This window comes from Acartia tonsa, chromosome 3, assembly GCF_053477335.1.
Source record: "Acartia tonsa isolate MP-2025a chromosome 3, ASM5347733v1, whole genome shotgun sequence".
Classification (NCBI taxonomy): domain Eukaryota; kingdom Metazoa; phylum Arthropoda; class Copepoda; order Calanoida; family Acartiidae; genus Acartia; species Acartia tonsa.
The window spans coordinates 16,191,029-16,216,475 of record NC_137262.1 but is presented as its reverse complement, the minus strand read 5'-3'; the positions used below and the strand labels follow the sequence as shown (position 1 = coordinate 16,216,475).

General features: G+C 31.1%; 2 protein-coding genes across 2 annotated transcripts in view; both read left to right on the top strand.

The window, feature by feature from the left end:
- LOC145314780 (protein eyes shut-like) overlaps nt 1–3,512 on the top strand; it is a 31,439-nt gene extending 27,927 nt beyond the window's left edge. Inside the window, exons 13-15 of the mRNA XM_080154858.1 lie at nt 182–292; nt 428–566; nt 3,428–3,512. Of these exons, the coding sequence (XP_080010984.1) occupies nt 182–292; nt 428–566; nt 3,428–3,512 (335 nt within the window). The remainder of the gene's footprint in view (nt 1–181; nt 293–427; nt 567–3,427) is intronic.
- A 1,777-nt stretch (nt 3,513–5,289) lies between these two features.
- Nucleotides 5,290–25,447, top strand: part of LOC145314779 (uncharacterized) — a 36,126-nt gene continuing 15,968 nt past the window's right edge. Inside the window, exons 1-6 of the mRNA XM_080154857.1 lie at nt 5,290–5,597; nt 5,891–5,995; nt 6,494–6,553; nt 6,820–6,852; nt 7,744–7,802; nt 7,983–8,071. Coding sequence (XP_080010983.1) covers nt 5,390–5,597; nt 5,891–5,995; nt 6,494–6,553; nt 6,820–6,852; nt 7,744–7,802; nt 7,983–8,071 — 554 coding nt within the window. The 5' untranslated portion in view covers nt 5,290–5,389. The remainder of the gene's footprint in view (nt 5,598–5,890; nt 5,996–6,493; nt 6,554–6,819; nt 6,853–7,743; nt 7,803–7,982; nt 8,072–25,447) is intronic.

The window sequence follows — 25,447 nt, the reverse complement described above, 5'->3', positions numbered from 1 at the left end:
TAGCTGGTGAAGTTATAGATCATATGTACTATATTAATCTAACTGCCTAACTATACCTATCTATCTAGTTGTAAGCACCTCTGTAAGCGTGAATTATGCTGAAGTAACCCAGATAGCTGGTGAAGTTATAGATCATATGTACTATATTAATCTAACTGCCTAACTATACCTATCTATCTAGTTGTAAGCACCTCTGTAAGCGTGAATTATGCTGAAGTAACCCAGATAGCTGGTAAAGTCATAGATCCAACGGCCACGCAACAACCAAGTATTATCAACCAAACTGAAACAGGTAAGAAAAAGTAAAGAGAGAGAGAGAGCAAATTGAAATGAAGTAGAGCTGAAAGGGAAATTTACTTAGGAAATATAAAAAAATAGTGAGAATTTGTTACAAAAACAGTATATTGCTATCATATTTTTTTTTTAGATATTCTCTATGAGGATCTAAGCATCGGAATATCAATTGCAAACATCACTGAAGATTCCTTAGAGGGAAGTGAATATACTGGTACATCTATCTATCCTACTGGTACACCTACACCTACACTTATGCTAGAATCTTCTAGGTAATTCTACTCATTATCTATCTATCCTACTGGTATTTTACCTCACAAATCTTCTTTGGCCTATATCCTTACCCCTGGCTTTAACATTGATCTAACTTTAAATTCCAACATTTTATTTTATACAAGATATACAGTATATATACATGTCATGCGGTAAAGTTGTTAAAACATCACCGCTGTCTATTTTATTTGAATATTGTCGTATTGTCAAATGAATCAGTTCAGTAAATGATTAATAATAATGATAATATATAGAATTAGCGGTTACGCCGCATGAGGCATCTAGAGGCACTTAGGGGGGGGGGGGGTGGTGGTGAAGACTAAGGACCTGAAAAATCGATTCAGTGGTTAGCGAGATACTTCGGTACACAAATACAGACAGACACAGAATACAAAAACATACTATTTGCTGATTTTTCTATTAGTTAAAAGAAACACTATAGCGGAAACTATAGAACACCTGTAAAGTTATGTATTTAAATAAATGTTTAGGAAAAGTTGTGACCAAACGTTTTATATAATGACATAAAATTACAACTTATAGCCACATCATTTTAGGAGTAAGGCTACTCTACTAAGAAGGACGTCCCTTGTTAAATGAAATGACTTCTAGTCTCCTATAGCATTACCGATAGATCGATGGACAAAAGAATGTATAGACTGGATGCATCATTGCATACCGTACAGGTCTCAGCTATATGTTCAGCTTTATATATTAAATTAAAGTAGTACAAATAGACGGACTGATTTACGAAAAGAGTTATTGAGTAACTTAGCTAGTGAAAATAAGGATGATAAATCAAACAGCTTATACCAATAACGAAATTAATTCGGAAAAAAATAACAAAACCTATACGTGGTTTCAGCTGTCGTTCGGGGGAAATGTGTAGTAAAATTGACGACCTCTCCATTTGCCCCCCAAATGTTATTTGAGATTTATTTCACTTGTTGGTTATACCTTATACCTGAAAGTGAAACAAAAATACATCAGATCTATACATTTTATAGCTACTAAACAAAATTCCCTGTTTAAAAATGATTCAAGCATTAATTGTAGAGTAGCTGCGCTACAAACGAAAAAAGAAGCTGTTAAGTAGACACTTAGCAAAATGACAAAAATTGTATCTTTTTGAAGAACTCTATATTCATGAGACCCACATACATTTATGGTGGGTTCTAGACAATATATTTTTTGGGTTCTGTACAATATCAACCTTGGCTTATCTGGTATTAATATCTTTAGGTGACAGAAGTTCTATTAAAATCCTTGAGAATAAACTTTCTTTATAGTAAACTTTACAATTATATTTTTACTTTTTATATTCGGGAAAAAGCGAATGATGGATAGAAAGAGAAAGAACATGAGAAAGGAGAAAGTTACAATAAAATTAATCCCCTCAAAAAAATAAATAAATAATTAAATGTAAAGTAAGCATTCGCATATTCCTATTTAAAATAAGGTTTTTTGTCTGTAGCCTAAGATTTCGATAACAACATAATCGATCGAATTCTCCATTTTAGATTAGCCTTACATATGTTTCAAATTGGTTTTGGTTCTAATTTATTACACATAATAAGCTACCTGATGAATAGTATACAATTTTCTGTGACCAACAACCCTCTTCATAAAATTCCCTGTTATTCTGATAGCAAGAATAGTTGAAAACTTTATAAAGTAGGCCAAAATTATATTCCACATTTGGTCAATATTATAGGAGGATTAAGTAATTAGACACATAATGTAAAGAGTAGAGCTACTCTTCAATTGTTGTTTAATCTCTGACTGTCAGTAGAATTGTTGTAAGCGACAAAAAGATAGAAAAGAATGCTAAAGAAGCAAATTTGTATTTGTAAGGAAGAAAAATCTCCCAAAATTGCTTTACAGCAAAGAAATTTTATTCAATAAGATTTTCCATTCTAGGACATGAACTTCCTTGTTGCCAAACAATAATATGTGTTTTAGTTGCTAATTATCTTTCATGATATAGCAAATATTACTTTAGTTGGAAATTAGAAAAAGTTTACAAAAGTCTATTTAGTGCTTTAAGATCAATAATTAAGGCGATCAAAAAAATCAATAACTATCTTTACTATTATTACAATTATAAGATTTTAGTAAAAAGAATAAAAAATTGTTTTTTTTTCACCAATAAAATAAGAAGTTAAACATTTTCAAAAACAGTCAAAGAGCAGAAAGACAAATGAGCTAAAATAAAATATTTTTGCGTATTATATCCTATTATGTAAAGTAGTAAGGTTTTTATGTCTGAAGCTAAATATCTCTGAAAATATTGGTCCGAATGGCCGTACTTTTTATTGAAACTTTATAAATGTCTTGGGTTGGCTGGTTTTAGGAGATTTTCCTTATCTAACTTGCCCTTCCCTATGAGCTAGGGGTGAAGTAACAATTATCACACAATTTATTAAGTTTCTTTTCATTCACTTTTATATCCCTGTAAATTTTTGCTTTTCTTTTGTATTACCATGATTGCATAACAAGTTGGCTTTACAATGTGTGTCAGGTCTCAGGGGAACTTTTCATTGATTTGTATTATTTATCAACAAATTGAATAAATAATTATAATCAAAGCTATTTATAATAGGTTGAGAGGGGGGGGGGGTGTTTGACTTTTGCTTTCATCCATTTTCCATAACTTTGAAGTCGATTGGTTAGGAGCCACACTGAAAAATCATGTATCGTATCATATTACAGACAATGTTCAAAGAATATTAAAATAAAAATTCATAAAATTGGTACTAGTTTTGTTGGGTCTAACAAAACATAAACTGACCCTATAATTTTTCCTTTTACTAACCGCGAAAAACTGTCATTATAGGCGATTTAGCTAAATATTATTTAGAACTGGAACAGGAGGATATAAGACTGAAACAATATCTGAAAGTACAACAGAATCAACTGACACAGAAAATACGCAAGGAAAATAAATATCATTTAAGTCATATTTCACAATTATTTATATCAATATCTTATGCTTTTTAAAAGGTAATGCTTCAAATACTTCAAATAATCAGAATACGATGGAATCACTCACATTTCAGCATTTTTATCTATTAGGACATTTATTTCTAGGTACAAAAAGCCATATCCTAAAGTCTTACATATAATTATTTGTTAAAATGTGACTGATTTATTTACAGAAAAAGAATGAAAAGGAAAAACTCATAAATAAATGAGCTTAGCTTCAATTATTTTGTTTTACCCCCCAAGATATAGCATCTGCAGTGTCTGCGCAGTCTCATATTTATACAATTTTCTGTATTATTTCAGTATTTCATTCTACTCTTATTTTTTTATTCTAATGCACAAAATTATCATAGTTTAATTTTAACTTCTCCTTTACATTCTTTTGAAATGAAGTAAGTAAAAGATAAAAAAAATGTAGATAAAATAACTAAAACCAATTATATGACCAAAGTTACTTTACAGAACAAATTATAGATATATTATTGGTTAAACTTTTCTTCAGAAAAAAAATACAATAAAATAAAAACTTTGTTTAACTGTTATGCTCTAAACTTTATTTAATGCTTCTAAATTATTTTTTTAATCTAAACAATCATTATCAACATAAAGGGGAATAAAATCCTTCTTAAATACAATTTTTTTTGTTAGAAAAATATTCATGAATACAATTTGAAGATTTTTGATTCAATATATGATTTAAATTGCTAAAAAAACAGGGTTGGGTTCCAGGGGCGCCCAAGCTTTTTATTTTTTTTTTTTGGGGGGGGGGTAAAATGGCGCGTGAAGCGCGCCGCAAATTTTTTTTACCCCCCCCCAAAATTTTTACCCCGGGGGTAAAATTTGCTTGGGGGGGGTAATTACCCCCCCTGAAATCAGTTGGCAGGGGTAAAATTTGTTTACCCCCCCCCCCAAAATTTAACCCCGGGGTAAAATTTTTTGGGGGGGGGAATTTAAATTTCATCAAAAAATTAGTATTAAAAATGCGCGCGAAGCGCCTAAAATTTTTTTTTGTTAGAGATTTTATATATTGGGGGGGGTATTTACCCCCTCAAGATTGTTTGGGGGGGGTAATTCCCCCTTCTACGGCACCCCCAAATTCGTTTGGGGGGGGGGTAATCGCCCCATTACCCCCCCCCCCTTGGACGTCTATGTTGGGTTCAGAGGCGTGCATGAGAGGGGTGTATACGCGCCCCTCTGGCAAAAATTAAGATTGGTGCCAACCCCCTCGGGGACACTTTAGGGTTTTTAAGTGGGTAAGTGACACCTTGTGAGGTGTGCTTCCCCCCCTCCCCTAACACTAAAAATAGACCCCTCTTGATGTCTGTAATATACCCCGTCTAAAGCTCACACCTCCTACTACAACCCCCTTAATTTTGGTGTAAAGGGGTGTCAAAGTTGTAATGGGATATCAAAATATGGGTATTATCATCTTAGGATTTTTTTTTCAATTTTGTAAATTTTTGTACCTTCCCCCCACTCCCAACAAAACTCTGGTCCTGACCGCGACGCTCGGCCCCATAGCCTTCCTAGCCTGGGCGCTCGGCATCCCAGTCTTTAATCTTATTTTTTAAAAAATCGTTTGGAAAGGGGGGGGAGGGTGGGGAGGGTGAATACCAAAATTTTCAAAATTGAAAAAAAATCCTAAGAGGATAATGCCAAAATATACCAACTGACAAAACTTTTTGCACGCCACTGATTGGGTTAAAAAGAAAAATAATAAACATTTAAAATAAATTAATGGCTCCATAATAAATTTAAAAATTCTTTCAATTATTATTCATGAATAACCCCCACCACATTCTTCAACAAGCTTTAAATTACCAGCTTAACTGTAGATATGCCACTAGAAAGCTCAGAAACTGGCTCAACAACGACTTCAATGGACTCTACAACAATGTCGACTGAATCCTCAGAATCAACGACTCAATCAGAACCAGACTCGACTATGTCAACAGGGTCTACTATAACGGACTTAACGGCCTCAACAGAAACTGAATTGACGACGCAAACGCCACCAGAATCAACAACTCCAACTGGCTATACAGGTATTCATAACACACAGTTAATTTTAAAAAGTATTAGCCAAAGTTGATTTTCCAAATTATTAGAAACATAATATTTTTAAAGTGTAATATCAAAAATGGGATTGGGGGTCAGGTGAGATCACATCAAGGTTAGGAAATTACAGGACTTACTCGGCACCCGCATGCAAGCGGTCAATACCCATTTGGTAGATTTACTATACGTTTGGGTTACAATATTAGGTTTAGACATCTATCTTATTTTTGTGATCTACATTGAAAAAAATACCAAATATATGAACACCCAATATGTTCAGAGCCAGGATTAACAACGTCAGCTGGATTTACTGCAGAGGAGCTTGATACAATGGAGACAACAACATTTGATATCACAAGAAATGTTACTGAACTATTATCTACTGGTATTACAAATTTTCAAGCAGTTACACTACTCTATAAATTTAAATGTCCCTCTGTTCGGCTTTCTGTCCAAAAGCTACTCATCTTTTCTACTTTTAAAAACAGATGTCAGATATTTTATGTAAAGATTCAAGATATCAATTAATTTCTACTCTATAACTCACTTCACTGATTGAATGATTTTTGAATCCTTATAAGAAAGTAGCATGATGTCCTAGTATCTGTACCAAAGGATATCCGTAACCGCTGAACTGAAATGGTGCTCCATTAATCTTTTCCTTCTGATAATTTCTCGAAAACAAACTTTTTGTGGGAGGGTACCACCTTTTCATGAGAAATCAAAATAAAATTACCACAGAAACATCTAGGGGCGTATCCGCAAGTATAAAATGTAGTGGCAAAACTTTTTTATCAGCCTAATAAATAATGGAGGGAAAATACAATTACTATCTAAATGTGTCCATCAACGTTAAATTTAAAATTCAAAAGTATTTTTCTAGAAGCTGATGATTTTTCACCTACAACAACAGAAAGAGAAATCACCACCTTGGCTACTACAGGTATTGTCATAAATCATAAATGGAAACAAGGACTAAAGCTTCCGCAGACGAAAAAAAAGAGTTGAATGGGAGAATAAGATATGAATATTTACAAAGATAGAAAAGGAAGAAAGAGGTAGAAACAGATAAAGAGAAAGAGTAAAAGAATGAGAGAGAAATAAAAAGAAAATGTAAAAAGAGTGAGATAAAGAAAAGGAGTTAGAGTGAGAGAGAGAAAGATAGTGAGAGACAGAGAGAAAGAAAATGAATCAAAATATTTTTTTTAGAGAGAGGTACAACAACCCATGCAACTACAATAGGTAAAAGAGTAAATGATAACAAATATTTTCACTGCTTTTATAATGTGTTTTTCAGTTTTAGGAAATATTATTTTAGAAACCCCATAGCACCCATTGATTTTTTTTAAAGAAAATCTTATACATATTGTTTCAAATTTTTACAAATTTCCACATTTTCTTTTATCATGAACCCCTAGAAAATGATTCGTGTTTACTACTAGCCAAATTTAAAGAGTTTCAGTACTGATACTTTCCTTAAATTGAAAACATATTTTTAAAAGTGGTATTTTTTAAACTAATGATTTTTTAATTCTTTTATATAATTTGAAAGAACTACGTAAGTAAAACATTACTGTATCAAATGCATGATAAAAAAATTTTCATGACAATTATTTTTTAATGTAATGCTTATTCAATTAAAACAATTTATAAATTTATTTTGACTGGGACACTACGATTATATGTTTTTAGGGGGGCTAAACGCTAAGATAAGATAAAAAAATTATTTTTGAAATTTTTTGTTGTATTTTTTCTACTAAACAACTAAACACTATACCTACACTTCAACTTTTCATGTACTCTGATAAAGTGATGCTTGTAGCTGGCTAAAATAATCCACTTCCACCCTCTTTACCCCTTTTCTATCTCTTAATAATATACTCACTTATATCCTATTTTTATTTTTTTAACCTACAAGAGAAATGTTTTATGTCGACAAAACTGACATTCTTGTCGACATTATTACCAACAATTTTGCTAACTACAATGAGATTATTTTGATAAAGAATGCCATTCTTAAACTGAAAATTCATTGCAAAAAACGTTTAACGTTCAATAAAACAAATAGCATATAATCGTAGAGTGTCCTTTTTTAAAATTTAATTTTGATATGTTTGCATTGATATTATTAAGATGTAACAACAGATATGTCTGAAGCTGATGGACATGATCACGACCATGATGCACCTAAGGTTAGTATATTCAGGGATATGATATCTTAAAAAAATATTTCACAATGAAAAAATGATATAAGGTATAAATATATGATATATAATATATAATGGATGTATGGTTTTGCTTACAGTCTTCATGCTTCTGGAGTAAATTATTAATAGAGAAATTATTTTGATTTTAAAGAAACATCTCTTTAGATAAAGGTGACAACCCTGAAGCCACGAACCGAGGAAGATGAAAATGTGTTCCCTGTGCTGACCGGTAGCTGCGCTCAAAATGTCTGCAGGTTAGATTAGTTTTTGTAAAGTTATCATTTTTTATCAAGGTTATGTAATACGATGCGTCTATATAGTTACTACTTACAGATAGAGGGAAGTTTTATTTTGGTGTCTTAACCCTACCAAGATAAATCGCCTCTAGGGCCAGAACAACCCCCAAAAAACAACCTTTTTTTCTTCTTTTAAAACCCCTCAAAAACAATCTTCTTTTCTTTTTTAAAACCTTCCCAAAACAACCTTTTTTTAAAAGCTAAATTTTAAATAGAGGATCGACCTCTCCTCCCACCCTCCTTCTTTCAAATTCCTCTATGTATAGATAAAGATACAGAAAGACTTATCGATTTATTATCATAATCTATATCCCTATTTTATCCAAAACTGTAGTTAACCCTTGCTGAAATTTAATTTGCAAAAGTTCCTCTTTTCTGCACACTAAATACAAAAATAACAGCGAAGAAGGGACACGTATTTAAAACTAAAATACTTTGCGCTTGATATTTAACCTTTGTCAAGGGTCCTTAATATACATGGTTGTATGTGGTCTAGACTTGAATATGATGCCTATCATCTAAGCATATTGTTATCATTGTTGTTATCAAACCGTTGGTTTCAAAAATTAAAATGAATTTTGACCGACAATTATTATTTATTGTTCTCCTACACTAAAATATATTTATTTTGTTATTGCTGCGCTACTTACTATCCTTGTTTTATTTGAAACGATAAATATCACATGAGGAATTATCTTGAAAGAAAACTTCAAAAAATTACCATACCGTTTTATGCCTGTAAATTTTAATGGAACTTCTCCCCTAGATATATTGAAAGAGTGTAAAACAAAAGAGTCATAATAGCTTTCTTTTTAAGTCTATAATGTACAATGTACATACATATGTGAAATAGACCTGTCCATTATATAGAATTTTTCAATATTTTACATTATTTTAATTCAATTTAAGTTATATAATGGTCTGGTTTTCGCCAGCTTTCAATGAAAGATGTTTATAACTAATTTAACTTAAGCGCAAAAAATTGACACAACCCAATCTTTCCCGATTTTGTATAATTTTTGAGGAACACGACTCCAGTGACGTCATATTTTTCTTTCCCGAAAAAGGGAAGGGGGGAAGAGAAAAAAGAGATGGGAGAAAAGGGGGTTTTCCCCATCTCTTTTGAAGAGATTTTCTTCCCCCCTTCCCTTTTTCGGGAAAGAAAAATATGACGTCACTGGAGTCGTGTTCCTCAAAAAATTATACAAAATCGGGAAAGATTGGGTTGTGTCCAAAATTTTTTTTAAAAACTGATTTTCAGGCTCTTATTTTATAATTTGTTTTGCTTAAGTTAAAACTATATGAGACCAGTCCAGAGTGTTACTTTTAAAATCTACAATATATAGAGATTGCTTATACTAATTACATATATTGTTTCTTGTCGTTGTAGAGAAATATAAAAAGAAATAATGAACATGTCTAATGTGTACTACCCGGAGGTTATAAGATCAAAGAGAATCAAATAGTTTAGAAATATATCATGTTCGGTTAGACAATAGACAAGTATAGATTCTTCAAACTTTGTTTTTTTATTAGTTTCTATTCTAAACATTGACTCCTGTAACGATGAAACATGATCCTGTGATCATAAAAAAAGTGATATACATAGCATTGAGTTTGAAACTGTTTATTTGTATTATTGTTAATCGCGTCCTTAAGGATGTTGTCATTCTTGTTTTTCTTAATCTCGTGATTGTGCTTTAGTTAATTTTTCTGATGGATAAATACCAATTCTGCTCACTCTAGTAGAAATATTGTAGTGTTAAATTCTATAAAATTTTCACCACTGAATTTATAATTCTCATGTACAACCTTATTAGACCTTTGAAGATGGCATAACACATATTTATTCTTATTTCTAAAGTGCCAAGTTTTAAAAATTAAAAAAGACAAATATATACTAAATTCATCTGTTTTGTCAAAAGTCCTTCAGTTTTAAAAAAATTTGTTCCTTTAGAAAAATAATATTAAACTTCGCCCTTAATTTCTTGGAGTTCAGCCAAATGGAAGCTCTACAAAATGTCCGAAAAAGTGAGCCGTCATAAAAGACACATCTCAATTTTTCGGAAACTTTGTATAGCTTCAGCAAAATGGTTTAAAATCACCACAAGACATTTGTAATGCTTCCTTGAGAAACAATTTGACATTTTCCGATATTTTTTACTTTGATCAAATCACCCATGTGACGTCATAAAAATGAGGGATTATCCATCTCTTTTTTAGGGGTTTTCTTTCCTTCTTCTCCTCTCATCTCCCTCATTTTTTATGACGTCATATGGGTGATTTTTTAAACACTTTGGTCTTTGTTAAATTTTTAGCTTTAGACAAAAAAAGACCTTACTACTTTATATAATAGGATGTCAACATTTAAATTTCACTGAATAACTAATAATGTTATCAATAAATAGCATTAGATGACCGACCTAATGCAGAAAAGTTTTGAAACAGATAACAATGATTAACATAGAGGAAAAGTTTATTTTTTTCAATCAATCTTTAAAAGTCTGATGTTGCTTTTAAGAAATTGTCATTTGTAAATTTTTTCTTATGTTATTCCAGCCCATTAGATTTGATGTACATTAAGAATTGAAAATAGCAAATAGGTTAAAGAAATCTATAACAATGAACAAAAGTATATTTTGCCAAGTTAAAATAATAAATTCAGGTTTCTTATAAAATGCCTAAAAAAACAATGCATATTTCATTTCTCTAGTACAAGTAGCTTTTTTGTCTATTGACAAACAATAGATTATTGATCGCACGACATTTTCCTTAAAGTCTTATTTCATGAATTCTTACTGCACATGAATGAATTTGTAATTTAAGCTCGTGTGGTTGAACCTCCAAGTAGTTTTGAAGTCTTCTATTGCCAGAATCAGGGAAGCTAGTTTTTTCTCTATTCTGGTGTGTAGTGAAAGATTAACGGAAGATAATTTAATATTTCCATTTATTACAATTAATTTTCTTGCTATAGACAATCCAGAGCACTTTAGAAAAACAGTTGATTATTATTCAACTATCTACGGAGTCATAAACCTAATGTTAACTTTTATATAACCACTATATTGCAGTTTTCTGGTTTTGCTATTTTCATTTTGTTGAAATGTCCATGTATTGTACAAGGGAAGAATAAATTCAATTCCATTGTCCTAAACCTGAATCCAATTCTGTATTGCATACAAACAGAGCAAGGGGAAGAGACAAGGGGATTTAGTTAATGAGTGGGATGTCACGAAATATGACAGTTTCTTTATTTTCAATTTGAATTTTTTAAACATAATTTGCACAAAATTCATGTTATCTGATCGATTGTAATGTTATTTAGTTAGGATATGCCCAAAAAGGCCTCTAGGTGCACTTGGGAAAAGAGTATGTTGGAAGAGCCCAATCGGATCAGTGGTTACTAAGATCTTAAGCTTCAGACAGACAGACAAACAGATATCATTCTACTTTGAATTATAGAAGATTGTTACATTGTTACATAGACGGACACACCCTAATTACAAAAATTCTTGTTCGGAAATTATTTGATCATCTTGCTTATCATTTGAATCCCTTTAAATTTTATTTAAATCCGCCAAAACCTTATTAAAGGGGAAATAAGTAAACTTTTTGTAAAAGGAAAAGTTGGCCCAGAATAAGTTTGGTTCACTTCTAATGTATGGATTCGTTGTAAAACATCACTGCCGCATTAAGTATAATTATTATTTACATATAATCTCCAACTAGTTTTCTTCCTTTGCCAATTGCAGTAATGACACTTTTACGGAAGCTATAACGCATCTGATTCATATATACATTAGGGTGTAACTGTACAAGGCTTTTTACAACAATAAAAAATTATGTAAAAATTATTTTAAAATAAATTGAGAGGGGCAGTTTCAGGGTAGGTTAGTTTATATTGTGGACTGGGTATCCCCGCAGGTATAGGCACTACAGAGTTAGATTGGGAGATTCCATATAAAATTAGATATAATAAGGAACGTTGTACATCTGCCGGATGCCCACACATATCATTATGTAATATAAGTTGATATTTTGTATTATATGGCAAAGTTTTCACTATTTAGTTCAGTCTCCATATAAATCCCTCAAATATTTAGTGAAACTGTTTAAATAGAACTATTTATAAAGCGAGTCTTTTGTATATTCAGCTTGTGTATGTACATACGTCTGTAACAGGTAATTAAAAATTAGTTTTATGACCAGTAGGTATATTCCCTGAAGAGTAGAGCCCAATCGGTTCAGTGGTTACTGAGATTCAGACGGACAGACAGACGGACAGACAAACATCAAGCTATTCTGTATCATAGATAACTGTTCGTTTTACGATTATTGACCTGAGGTGGATTCTTTAAAAAAATTTGCCCCACTAATCGCTTAGTGGGGCAAAATTGTTTTCGTGAAAAATCCATTAAAATCACATTAAAAATCTACAAAAATTTAACAAAATCATAGAAGGGTTATTAACATAAGATTTTATTTAATTTTTGTAGTTTTTTTATGTGATGTTAGAGGATTTTTCACGAAAACAATTTCGACCCACTAAGCGATTAGTGGGTCAAATTATTTTTAAGAATCCACCTCTGCTTAGCTTCGCTTTTACTGATGCTGTAATTTTTATTTCCCTTTTTTATTAGTAAGTAAGACATGAGATGAAGTCAGTAATTGATCTTCAGTTGATCTCAATGATAAATTATTATATCTGGTTTATCTCTCATAGGACAAATTAGACAAATATTTTTCTTGAATTACATATGTTCCTTAAAGTGCCTTGTGGAGCACAGAACCTTCCTTACTTTAAATAAATTGAAAGTAATGGAGTGGGTTAGTTTGTCGTATGTTAGCGTTTGACTTTAGACTAGGTTAGGTTAGGTTATAAAAGGTACCAGATACCTCGCATGGATATGGAATTACAGATCTACAGGGTGTTTTTTTTATTGAGTTAAAAGTATTGCTTAATTTAACCCACTTGCCATTGACAGAAATTAATAATCTATATCTTAATTTCTTCATTGATGTGGGACATTTTGTATGAGAAAAAAATATTTTGCGATTTTCAACAAATTCTGCCTTAAAAACCGGTTTTTCCAAAGTACCTATTTTTGGAAGATTTTTGGATCATGACTAATTTAAAGAGTGTGCAAAAATGGGTACATTTTTAAAAATCAAATTGCGCGGCTTGTGTTAATAGTAGAAAAATGTTATGCATACCATTAGAATTGTCATAAACTCTAGTTTTTGGAAATATATGTATCATATTCATGCTGTTTGTAGTATAGAAGCTTCATTGGAAAATGTGAGAAATGTTAAAAATTTGAAGTAAGTTGGAACATTTTACCACGTAGCGATCCTAAACTATACGTAGCACAGGAATAGTTCTTAAAAACCTAAAAACTAGAGTTTATGACGATTCTAACGATATGCATAACATTTTTCTACTATTAACACAAGCCGCGCAATTTGATTTTTAAAAATGTACCCATTTTTGCACACTCTTTAAATTAGTCATGATCCAAAAATCTTCCAAAAATAGGTACTTTGGAAAAACCGGTTTTTAAGGCAGAATTTGTTGAAAATCGCCAAATATTTTTTTCTCATACAAAATGTCCCACACCAATGAAGAAATTAAGATATAGATTATTAATTTCTGTCAATGGCAAGTGGGTTAAATTAAGCAATACTTTTAACTTATTAAAAAAAAACACCCTGTATATAGGCATGGGTTGGTCACAGAAAAAGAACTCCTTCTCATCCTTATTTTCATTTAATTTAGAAAATAAATTGGTGGGGAAAGCACGAAATACTATTATTTTTTCTAACGAATGAGCTGTTCCTATCCTTGAAGTTAAGATATTTTAGTTGTAGTCTGCGCGCACTACAGTCTCATTTTTATCCGCCAACCTTTAATAACCAGCAGAACAAATGATTGGAAACTCACTCACTGAATACTGATACTAACAAGGATGATAACATCTTTAGGTAGCAAACAATAGAAACTTGTTATAACAAAGATGACAACATCCATAAAAGCGAAGCTCTGAAACGGTAAGACAAACGGACAGTTACACTTGTATAATGTCAGAACTGAATAATCATAATATAAATGTGTAAGAGTCAAAGCAAAATTGTAGGTAAATTTGTTGAAAAACTGCTTGATTCAGGATAATGTTTGTGGACATACTTACATTTATAGGACTTGATTATAGAGTTGCTTCGCCTATTACATTATACTTTGTTGTCCCAGGAATAAGTATACCAAAAATCAGACCAATCGGATAATTAGGTCACATACAAATTCGTTGTTAAAAATGTTTTAAAAAATCAACATGTTTAAAATGGACGTACGGACATTCTGGTAATGGTTATAGAGTTGCTATGCTTTCTAACTCGTACCTAACTTCTACAGGAATCACCATGCAAAGTTTGAAATCGATAGGACAATTCTAACATGCCTAAAATAACGAAAAAACCTATCCATTACGGACGGACGGACGTACGGACGGACCGACCCTCATTATAGAAAAGCTTCGCTTTTGAAAATATTCAAAAAAGAAAAATGTTATAGGTAGATGCATCTTAATTATCCAAACTTTAAAAATAATTTGTTTATTTTACCATGGAGGGGGGTGACATTAAGCTGTATATTACAATAATCCCCAAAGTTTTATAATAACGTTTTTTATTCGTTGGCTCAGAAAATTTAGGGACTTTTATCAAATTTTGATAGGTTGGTTCATTAAGTTGATTGTCCAAACGTTTCAACAACAAATTATTATCTATTGAAGAGATAGGTTTGTATATAATCATTGGGGATGTACAGTACATCAATTTATCGAACATTGTCTTTTCCCTTTAAATCACTAAATTTTACCCATATAAATCCTATGCCTCTCAGAGTATATCCGACGGACAGACAGACAAAATAAGTGATATTAGCTACGCTACGTACATAAAGATTTACCTTCAAAGGAAAAGTAACATTTAATATATATTTTGTAAAGATTATTAGCAGTTCATTAGAGTATATTAGAGTAAAATGTTTTTTAAGAAAAAAATTACACGCGCCAATATCTCTTCTTGATTACAAAGAATATATGATACACTACGATGAAAAACAAAACAATCAAAAGAGCACCTATTTTTTTTTTTGGGGGGGGGGAGGGGAGAAAACAACCCTAATCTTACCTGATTTGTAAATTTAATTAAGGTCTTTGACTCATGGAGGGTAATATCCCCAAAATATTTCTTGGGGTGCCTTAAGATTACATTTGTTGGGAGAAAGGGGGGAGGGGAAAATTGAATATATCTCTAGGGGATGGGGTCTTTGAGGACCTCCAAATATTTTGAGGGGGGTTATTACCCACTCCTTGATGACCTTGCATACCACCTAAATCTTTTTTAAAATGCAAACTTTTCTTCCGCAAAACCATTTGCTTAAAATTGCAAAAACTGAAGGAATTACGTTTACACCCAGCATTGTTTGTTTTATGGTTCATCATCAAACATTTGGCATAATCCCTTTAGTTTCAAGTAAATCACATGAAAATTTCTAAGCTCAAAAAATGAAAGATATACCATAAAGAGAATGGATTTATTATTATTTGGATCTTACACCTGATTATAATATACTCTAAAAAAGCGAAGCTTGTAGCTTGCTAAAATATCGATACTTCCCAATATTTCACCTTTATCCCATCCCCTCTCCTACTACTTGATGAACGAACTGACCAATAAATGACGTCAATGTTAGCAACCTAGATTGACGAATATATTCCTTGTTTATATCTATCATTAAGAGATACAGGGATAATATAATGGACGCTTAATTAATCTTCTTTCTTTTTATATAAGTGAAAATTTTACTTTGATCCATTTGTGTAAGAAATAGGTTAATTTTTTTTCAACATCACAAGAAAATCCAACTTGTATTAAATAGTCTTTGAGGAGAAGGAAGGGAAGTGTAGTCCAATTGTTGTTTAGAGGGATATTGTAGTTATTTTTTTTGTAAATTTTACAAGCATTTAAAAGGCATGTACCAAGCCCCTTAAGAATATTTATCCTTGGACACTCCTTCTAGCTTGCAGCCCAGAAGTTTGTTTAAAACAACAACGATTACAATAAATAGCCAAGAAAATTTTTCGAAAGTTTTTTATTTAACATTTAAAATGGTGAAAATTAAGATCCTATTAAAAAAAATATTTCTAAAACGCAAGCATATCAAGCATTTGATAGTTTGCAATTTTTTGTCTTCCTTTTATGCAATTGAATCTTAAACTTTTCTTACATAATTTTAGCTGCAATGTTTTAACTCTTATAACCTAAGCTTGGATAATTGATTAGTCCTTTTAATTTAAGTTATTTTTAGCCTTTGGCTTAAACAAATTACAATTATTTACAACATTTCAAACATCCTATTGTACTATTTTATGCGTTTAAGTAGCAAAGTTACAAGATTTGTTTTGAGCTTTTCTTAGCATCGAATCAAATATTTTTGTAGTTGATTATTTAGTAGGTATGTAATCAAAAGATATATTGCTAAAGGCTGTTAACATTAGATCAGACGTACTATGATTGTAGGGCAGCTTTCTACCAGAAAATGTATGAATTAAACGATTGTTTAATAAATATGCAAAATCATTATCTAATGTGAATTAAATTTGAATGTTTGAAGTGCCCGCATGTCTTTAAAATATCTTTAAAAATCAGGGATTTAAAGGGATAAGACAATGACCTATAAATTGATGTTCATCACCGATGTGCATACCAAAAAATTACCTCTTCTGTAGATTTCAATTAGTGGTTAAAACTTTTAAACGCTCAAAAGAATGAGCAACCAATCAAAATTCAATAAAGTCTCCAAAGTTGTTAAGCCAACGAATAAGCAAAACTGTTTTATAAAACTTTGGGGACTAGTGTAATAAACAGTCCAATGTCGCCTTCCTCCCTGTTTAAACATTGTCTTCCTATCTTTGAAAGTCTTTGCAACATAGATAAGTGTAGATTAGATACCAGGAAGCTTGTTCTCAATAATAGTTTTTTTTTATGTAAAATAATCTAGTAATTTAAGTGGTTCTCCAATCAATGATTGTAAAACAACTTGCTATCTATAGTATTTATGTTTGGTTCCTTTGTATGTAATACTAGCCATATCTTACATATTATTCTTTGTTTAGTCCCTCTATATTTACTACTGCCCATATCTTCCACATTATTCTATGTTTGGTCCCTCTATATTTACTACTGCCCATATCTTCCATATTATTCTATGTTTGGTCCCTCTATATTTACTACTGGCTATATCTTCCATATTATTCTATGTTTATTGTTTAGGCGCTCTATATTTACTACTGGCCATATCTTACATATTATTCTATGTTTAGTCCCTCTATATTTACTACTGGCTATATCTTCCATATTATTCTATGTTTGGTCCCTCTATATTTACTACTGGCTATATCTTCCATATTATTCTATGTTTGGTCCCTCTATATTTACTACTGGCCATATCTTCCATATTATTCTATGTTTGGTCCCTCTATATTTACTACTGCCCATATCTTCCATATTATTCTATGTTTAGGTGTTTATATTTACTACTGGCTATATCTTACATATTATTCTATGTTTGGTCCCTCTATATTTACTACTGGCTATATCTTCTATAGTATTCTATGTTTGGTCCCTCTATATTTACTACTAGCTATATCTTCTATAGTATTCTATGTTTAGGCCCTTTATATTTACTACTGGCTATATCTTCCATATTATTCTATGTTTAGGCCCTTTATATTTACTACTGGCCATATCTTCCATGTTATTCTATGTTTGGTCCCTCTATATTCACTACTGGCCATATCTTCCATATTATTCTATGTTTGGTCCCACTATATTTACTACTGGCAATATCTTCCATATTATTCTATGTTTGGTCCCTCTATATTTACTACTGGCCATATCTTCCATATTATTCTATGTTTAGTGCCTCTATATTTACTACTGGCCATATCTTCCATATTATTCTATGTTTGGTCCCTATATATTTACTACTGGCTATATCTTCCATATTATTCTATGTTTGGTCCCTTTATATTTACTACTACTGGCTATATCTTCTATATTATTCTATGTTTAGGCCCTTTATATTTACTACTACTGGCTATATCTTCTATATTATTCTATGTTTAGGCCCTTTATATTTACTACTGGCTATATCTTCCATATTATTCTATGTTTAGTCTCTCTATATTTACTACTGGCTATATCTTCCATATTATTCTATGTTTAGTCTCTCTATATTTACTACTGGCTATATCTTCTATAGTATTCTATGTTTAGTCCCTCTATATTTACTACTGGCCATATCTTCCATATTATTCTATGTTTGGTCCCTCTATATTTACTACTGGCCATATCTTCCATATATAGGAGTTAATATATGCATTTCATCTTTAAGGGAGCTTCAATTCTCTTGAAGGGAGCTATTAGCAATTGTTTTTAGTTTAATTTTTGTACTTTTGAAAATTTAAAAATTATGTAATAAATCAAATGTACCTCTCAAATGTAGTAAATTTTTTTTATTTAGTTTTTATAAAAAGTATAGCTGTCTTTTTAAAAAATTGTGAGTTTTGAATATTTGCATTAAGAAATATTTTTGAAATGAAAGCCTTGTCATTTGGGTTGCACAACCTTTGTCTTTTAGCTCTAACTGTGCATGACTACTAGTTACGCCTGTTTATAGGCTGATGCGCTTTCCCCCTCACGCCAATAACATAGCAAACGCATATATGTGGTTAATATTGATAATCCATCGCTTTACCTTCTGTCAATGATTTATTTACTCTTGGATCTAGAGTCGCAGGATTACGCCTATTCCTAGTAGACCCCATCACTTTCTGCTTTAGCTGTGAGTGTGTCCATCCAAATTTGGCATAATCATCACCTATAAAATTCAAATAACCAGCGGAAGGTTTGTTTGTAGCGTGGCTTCCCCATACACAACTTTTGGCCATCATAAAACTCTAAAGAATCAGGGATAAGGGATAGGAAACCTGGCCATAAATTAGGTCTTGGCCTGGTTTTGAAAGGGATCATGCAACTTTTACCATTTGCCTAATTTAATGACCTTACTGGCGGACGGCTCATATTGGCTACCGCTCTAAACCAATAGTGTTCTGTGATTTGGGCTTGTTTTGTATCAACCAATCACCAATTGGCGGCAATTTTAGAAGCAGACAATTCTGGAAAAAATAATGATTTCGTCTGCTACGAAAAAATAAATATAAATGGTGTTAGATCACATTAGTTTAATTATTAAATCTGCTTAGAGTTAAACATTAAAAAAGGGCCACATAGAAAAAACAAAAATAACGGGATTATTTTTTTGGAAAGAAGGTAGCAACGAATTTTCATTTGGTAGTTTATAGATTAGATGTTGTATTTTGAATTTTAAAAATTTAGTACGGAGTTGATACAACACCTTCACCCTAATTTTTGTACAATACAACACAGTACAGATATATCATTACATTATATCCAGTATAGTATCCAAAGAACTTGATAGAATGTTACCCAAGTGCATATTTATTTATTTATTTTGAATTTTTATTAGAAATGAAATTTTCAAATAAAATTTTTACTCATTAATAAAAATGCAAATAATACAAACTAAAATCTGTCTGAGAGAAACCCAACGATAGCTTTCTGACAGTTCAAATTACCAAAGTAAAAGATAAAAAATTTTAGGAGAGAAAAAACTTCATTTTAACAAAAGCCATTAATATATAGGTTTATAAAAAGTTATGTTTTTTACTTTAAACTAGCTACCTGAATTTGATTCTATACTTTATCTACACACACACACAGCTTTTTCATTAGCATTTTATACGAACCACTGCGCTATCCCAAAACTGGTTTATTAGGCTAGAAATAGGCCTAGGCTTGAAATAGGCCTGAAATAATATTTTCTTACGTTTCCCATCCCTTATCCCTGTAAAGAATTTAGAGATAGTTTTGTGGTTCTATACTTTGAGTACCAAAGGGTTGTAGATTAATTTATCTGCCCTTGTCCTTTCACTCCCTATAAACATTTTTTGACGAATAAACCCCGAACCACTTCATAATGCAATCTACATTTTCCTGGATATTTTGTCTACGGTAGACCAGAAGTGTAAATCTTTACAGTACATTGTTTCTATTTGTTAAAGCAACACGTATGATAAAAGAAAAAGATTCTTTTTAAAGTAAAATGCTTATATTTCAATCAAAATTTATATTTTTTTTATTTTTTACCGATTCACGTCATTATGCAAATCAAAAGAAAATCAATGAGAAAACGTTGGTTTTTGCCCTTTTCTCCACTTTTAAAAAATGATTCTGATAAAATAACAATTTTTTAAGGGATTTATGCATTAATTATAATGAAAAACAGTTTTAGGTAGATTTTAATGATTTTTCTAAATAAGAAATAATTGAAAAAAAGAAATTCTATCCTTATCACTTTAGAGGACAGCTGCTGACCCCCAGTCTTATGGATGAAGCTAAATACATGTTAAAGATAAAAATTACCCTGAAAAGTATACAAAAATGTTTTTTGATGTGTTAAAAAAATCCATTTTAAAATCTTGATTTTGAGGATGATGGCCTTTAAGATGCTCTTACTGGTGGTGAAGGTGAGCTAAATGTTATCTAAGTACATGACCATTACAACAACTTGTCTATTAACCTATGTACCATTTTTTGTAGTCATAGCAGCCTCCAGTGGAGCCTCTCGACATGAAATATAACCATTATCTAAAAACTACATTATTTGCTTTATGAATTTTAGTAATTAAAATTGCAATTTTTTTCTTTTTTAATATTGCTTGGCTGGAGGCTGCTATGACTACTAAAATTGGACCATAGTTCAATATATAAGTTTTCTTCAAGGGCATGCACTTTGATAACATTTAGCTCACCATCACCACCAGTAAGAGCATCTTAAAGGCCATCATCCTCAAAATCAAGATTTTAAAATGGATTATTTTAACACATCAAAAAACATTTTTGTATACTTTTCAGACAAATTTTTATTTTTTACATGTATTTAGCTTCATCCATAAGACTGGGGGTCGGCAGCTGTCCTCTAAAGTGATAAGGATAGAATTTCTTTTTTTCAATTATTTCTTATTTAGAAAAATCAATAAAATCTACCTTAAACTGTTATTCATTATAATTAATGCATAAATCTCTTAAAAAATTGTTATTTTATCAGAATTAATTTTAAAAAGTGGAGAAAAGGGCAAAACAAACGTTTTCTCATTGATTTTCTTTTGATTTGCATAATGAAGTGGATCAGTAAAAAATACAAAAATATAGATTTTGATTGAAATATAAGCATTTTACTTTAAACAGAATCTTTTTCTTTTATCATATGTGTTGCTTTAACAAATAGAAACAATGTACTGTAAAGATTTACACTTATGGTCTACCGTAGACAAAATATCCAGGAAAATGTAGATTGCATAATGAAGTGGTTCGGGGTTTAGAATGAAGATTACTTTGGTGATTCAAAAAATTTAATGGTAAAAACTATAAATTGAACCGCTGAACCGATCGGGCTCTCCTTAACAGGGTAGCTTCTCATAGGTTCCGGAAAGGTTTATAACTATTTTGGGAGAGGGTAACACCACCCTCCCAAGAAAAATCAGAAAAAATCGAAATTTTTATTTTAAGTATAGAGACTCCTACGCTAAATTGGTAGGTATCGTAGTGACTTGAAAAGAGACTTGAAAGCAACATAGCTAAGTATCGTAGAGACTTGAACAAAAAAAAACAAAATATTTAAAGTGCCACTGTAAGCCTCTAGGGGCGTAGCCACTAGTGTAAAATAAACAACGTAGCTATAAATTTTTCTATTTGTTTCAATTAAAAGGTTAAAAAGTTTTACTCTTGTGGATCAAAATCGTTCTTGCTGTTTAAATAAGTGGGCGGTGCTTATAGTAGATTTGTTTTGGAAACACATAAATTTATCTTTATATGATTGGGCTTGCTTTATACAAAACTACGGCTTTGCTTATAGAAGTCTCTAGGGGCACTTAAGGTGGGGAAGGAAGGTGACCCTCCCCCAAATTTTCTAAATATAATTTTTTTTTAAATTAAGGGGGGATTTTTTTTCTAGGGATGATATCTCTTGAAAAAGTCGAGATACCCTCCATCAAAATAGTTATAAACCTTCCCTGAACGACACACAGAAAACTGTCCCGAATTTGTATTAATTTTGAGGAACAAGACTCCATTTACGTCATATTTTTCTTTCCCGAAAAAGGGAAGGGGGAAAGAAAAAAAAGGGAAGGGGGGAAGAAAAAAATGATGGGAGAAAAGGGGGTTTTCCACATCTCTTTTGAAGAGATTTTCTTCCCCCCTTCCCTTTTTCGGGAAAGAAAAATATGAAAGAAAAAAAGAAGAATACAAATTCGGGACAGTTTTCTGTGTGTCCCCTGAACTTATAAGAAGCTTCACTATTAAGGAGAACCATTAGGTCAGCGGTTAGCGATATCCATTGCTAAAGACCAAAAAATAAAAGTTAAAGGTCAAATGATTTTAAGTTAAGTTAACCCTATTCCGAGGAGCGTCCCAATAATTCCTTTTATTATTACGTATTTTATTGGTTTTTAATCAGTTTATAAACATAAAATCACAAAAATATTACTAAAAATATAAAATTGAAATTATTTACAATTACTATATAAAAATAAATTTGGTTTCTTTCATGTGTTCCGTCTTCTTTGAAGATGTGTTGAGTGCTGGTAATTTCTCGTCTAGTCAAAGTGAGGGCAATGGCATCTTTTTCATTAACACAAGGATTTTTGGTTATCCTGATTATCTGTTTACCCTGAGCCGTCAGCTTAAGAAACTGAAAAAAAAAGAATGAAAGTTTAAGTTAGAAAAAAAAAATCATAGTTGAAAGAAATATTGACAGATATTAAGAAAGAGATACAAAAACTAACAAACAGATTTTCTTAATGTCCCTGTAATAACACTAACCCTTTTATCCTCTTATCCACTTATTATACGCATTCTGATATTTTGGGAAACGCATAAATATTGCTCTAAAATTCTTTAAAAACTCTTTTAACATTGACAATACAGGTTTAATTTTCTTATTTCTACATTCAAAAAGAAACCAAGCTGAAATAATAATTTCTGTATTGATTATTATAGCTTTATAGAATGGTATATTAGACGGTGCTCCCAAGAGAACATAATTGGCAACCCATGTTATATTAGATTGGTAAAGAAAAGTGTTAAAATATTCTAAAAGTAATTCTGTATTTGATGAACAATAAAGATAAAAATGACAAGAAGTTTCTCTAGGGGTGGGAAGATTTAAAGCTATTGTACATTGTGTACATGCTGGACTAGTGTCACTAAATTTTGATAAATTTGCATTAAAATGAAGAAGATTGTTAGATAATTTAAAAGCAAAGTCTCTTATGTTCATGGGAAGATAGGATAATCGCCACATGCACATAAACCTTGATTCTCTATTTATATCTATTTCATTACTGAGCCACATATTTCTAGTTTTAACGGGTTGACAATTAGTTAACATAGATTTGGATATATCTAAGAAGTATCTAAAATCTTTTGCTCTCAAATTGGGCTTTGAAATAAAGACTAATATTGAAACAGATTTTTGAGAAAATTTTGTTTTACACCTATTTAAAAATACTCTTAGATTATGTTTCATTCTTATAAATTCATTTGGGGTTACATAACAGGAAGATTTCCTACAAAATTCATCATAATTTAAAACATTGCCAAAGTTTGAGATAAAATTACTTAAGGTAAGATTTTTTAGTTCATTACCATACCTTAACCATGAGTTTATTGTGAAGAAGTTGTTATTGATCATATTTCCTTGATTATCCGTGAATAAATGATTATTAACAACTTGGGCAGCGAGAATGTTTCCACTAAATTTCCAATAATAATCACAAAAACGTAAAAAAGCTTTAACTAGATTGTACAAAATTGGGTTAGATTCTGGAATAATTTTATCAATTTGTATAGACAAAGGGTTTTCGGGATCTGCAAGATATTGTCTCAATTCTTTACCCCATGAATCATTTGCCTTAAGACCTTTTAAAAAAATGCTAACTTTAAGACTAGTGAGAAATTCTTTTGGGTTAGGCAGGCCAAGCCCACCCTTGCTACAGTCAAGAAAAATTCTATCCTTTGCAATCCTTCCCCCTTGTTTTAGAAAGCCTACAACACACTTTTCAAAGTCTGCTAAAAATTGGTCTGTTGGTTCGAAAATTGAACCTAGATATGATAATTGTGAATAAAAATATGTTTTTATAATAGAAACCCTTCCAGGAATACTAAGATTGAATAAATTCCAAAAATTGCGCAATTTTACAACTTTTGCCAATATTTTGTCCCAAATTAAATTAGTGTCATTTAAAGATTTGTGCAAGCTTAGACCTAAAATTGTGAAATTATCTGAAATTTCAAAATTCAGTTCCTCAACTTTTCTTATAAAATCTAAAGAAGGTAACCCACCAGTTATTATAATTTGAGTCTTAGAGTTGTTAACTTTAAGGTTTGATAATTTTCCAAAGCTGGTCAAAATATCATAACATTTTTGGAGAGATTCTGCCTTTACTTCCATGAAGTTTTGCATATCGTCTGCAAAACCACTTGCTACATTTACTTTATTTTCATCTCTGTTAAAATTGTAAGGAATTGAATTTGGAATTTTAAGAGTGTTTGTTAGACATAATTTTATAACGAGTGGGTTTATTGCAATTTTAAATAAATTTGGAGATGGAAGGTCTCCTTGAATAATACCTATTTTATTTTCAAAATTTTGTGTTAAACCGCAATCAGTCAAGATACAAGATTTTCGGTTTTTAAAAGTAGAAGATACCATTAAAATAAATTTTGGACCAAAATTAGAGAAATGCAATACAGATTGTAAGTAGGTATTTCCTATTGTATCAAATGCCCTCGAAAAATCAATTATTAGACTTGCTAAAGGAGAATTTGTGGAGTTTGATTTTGAAAGCAGTTCATATACATTTATTAAACATTCTTGTATAAAATACTGATCGGAATAAGCTTTCTGAGCATTGTGTATTATGGAATCTACAACAGTTTTTAATCTTAAATTTATAACTCCACTATATAGTTTATAAGGAGATGTAAGTATACCAATGCTACGCCAATTTTTAATATTCGAAAGATCTTTATCTCCACCCTTTGGAATCAAATTGCTTCTACTTATATTCATCATACCTCTTAACTCCCCTTTATTAGCCATATAGTTAAAACCATGTAACATTGTATCTT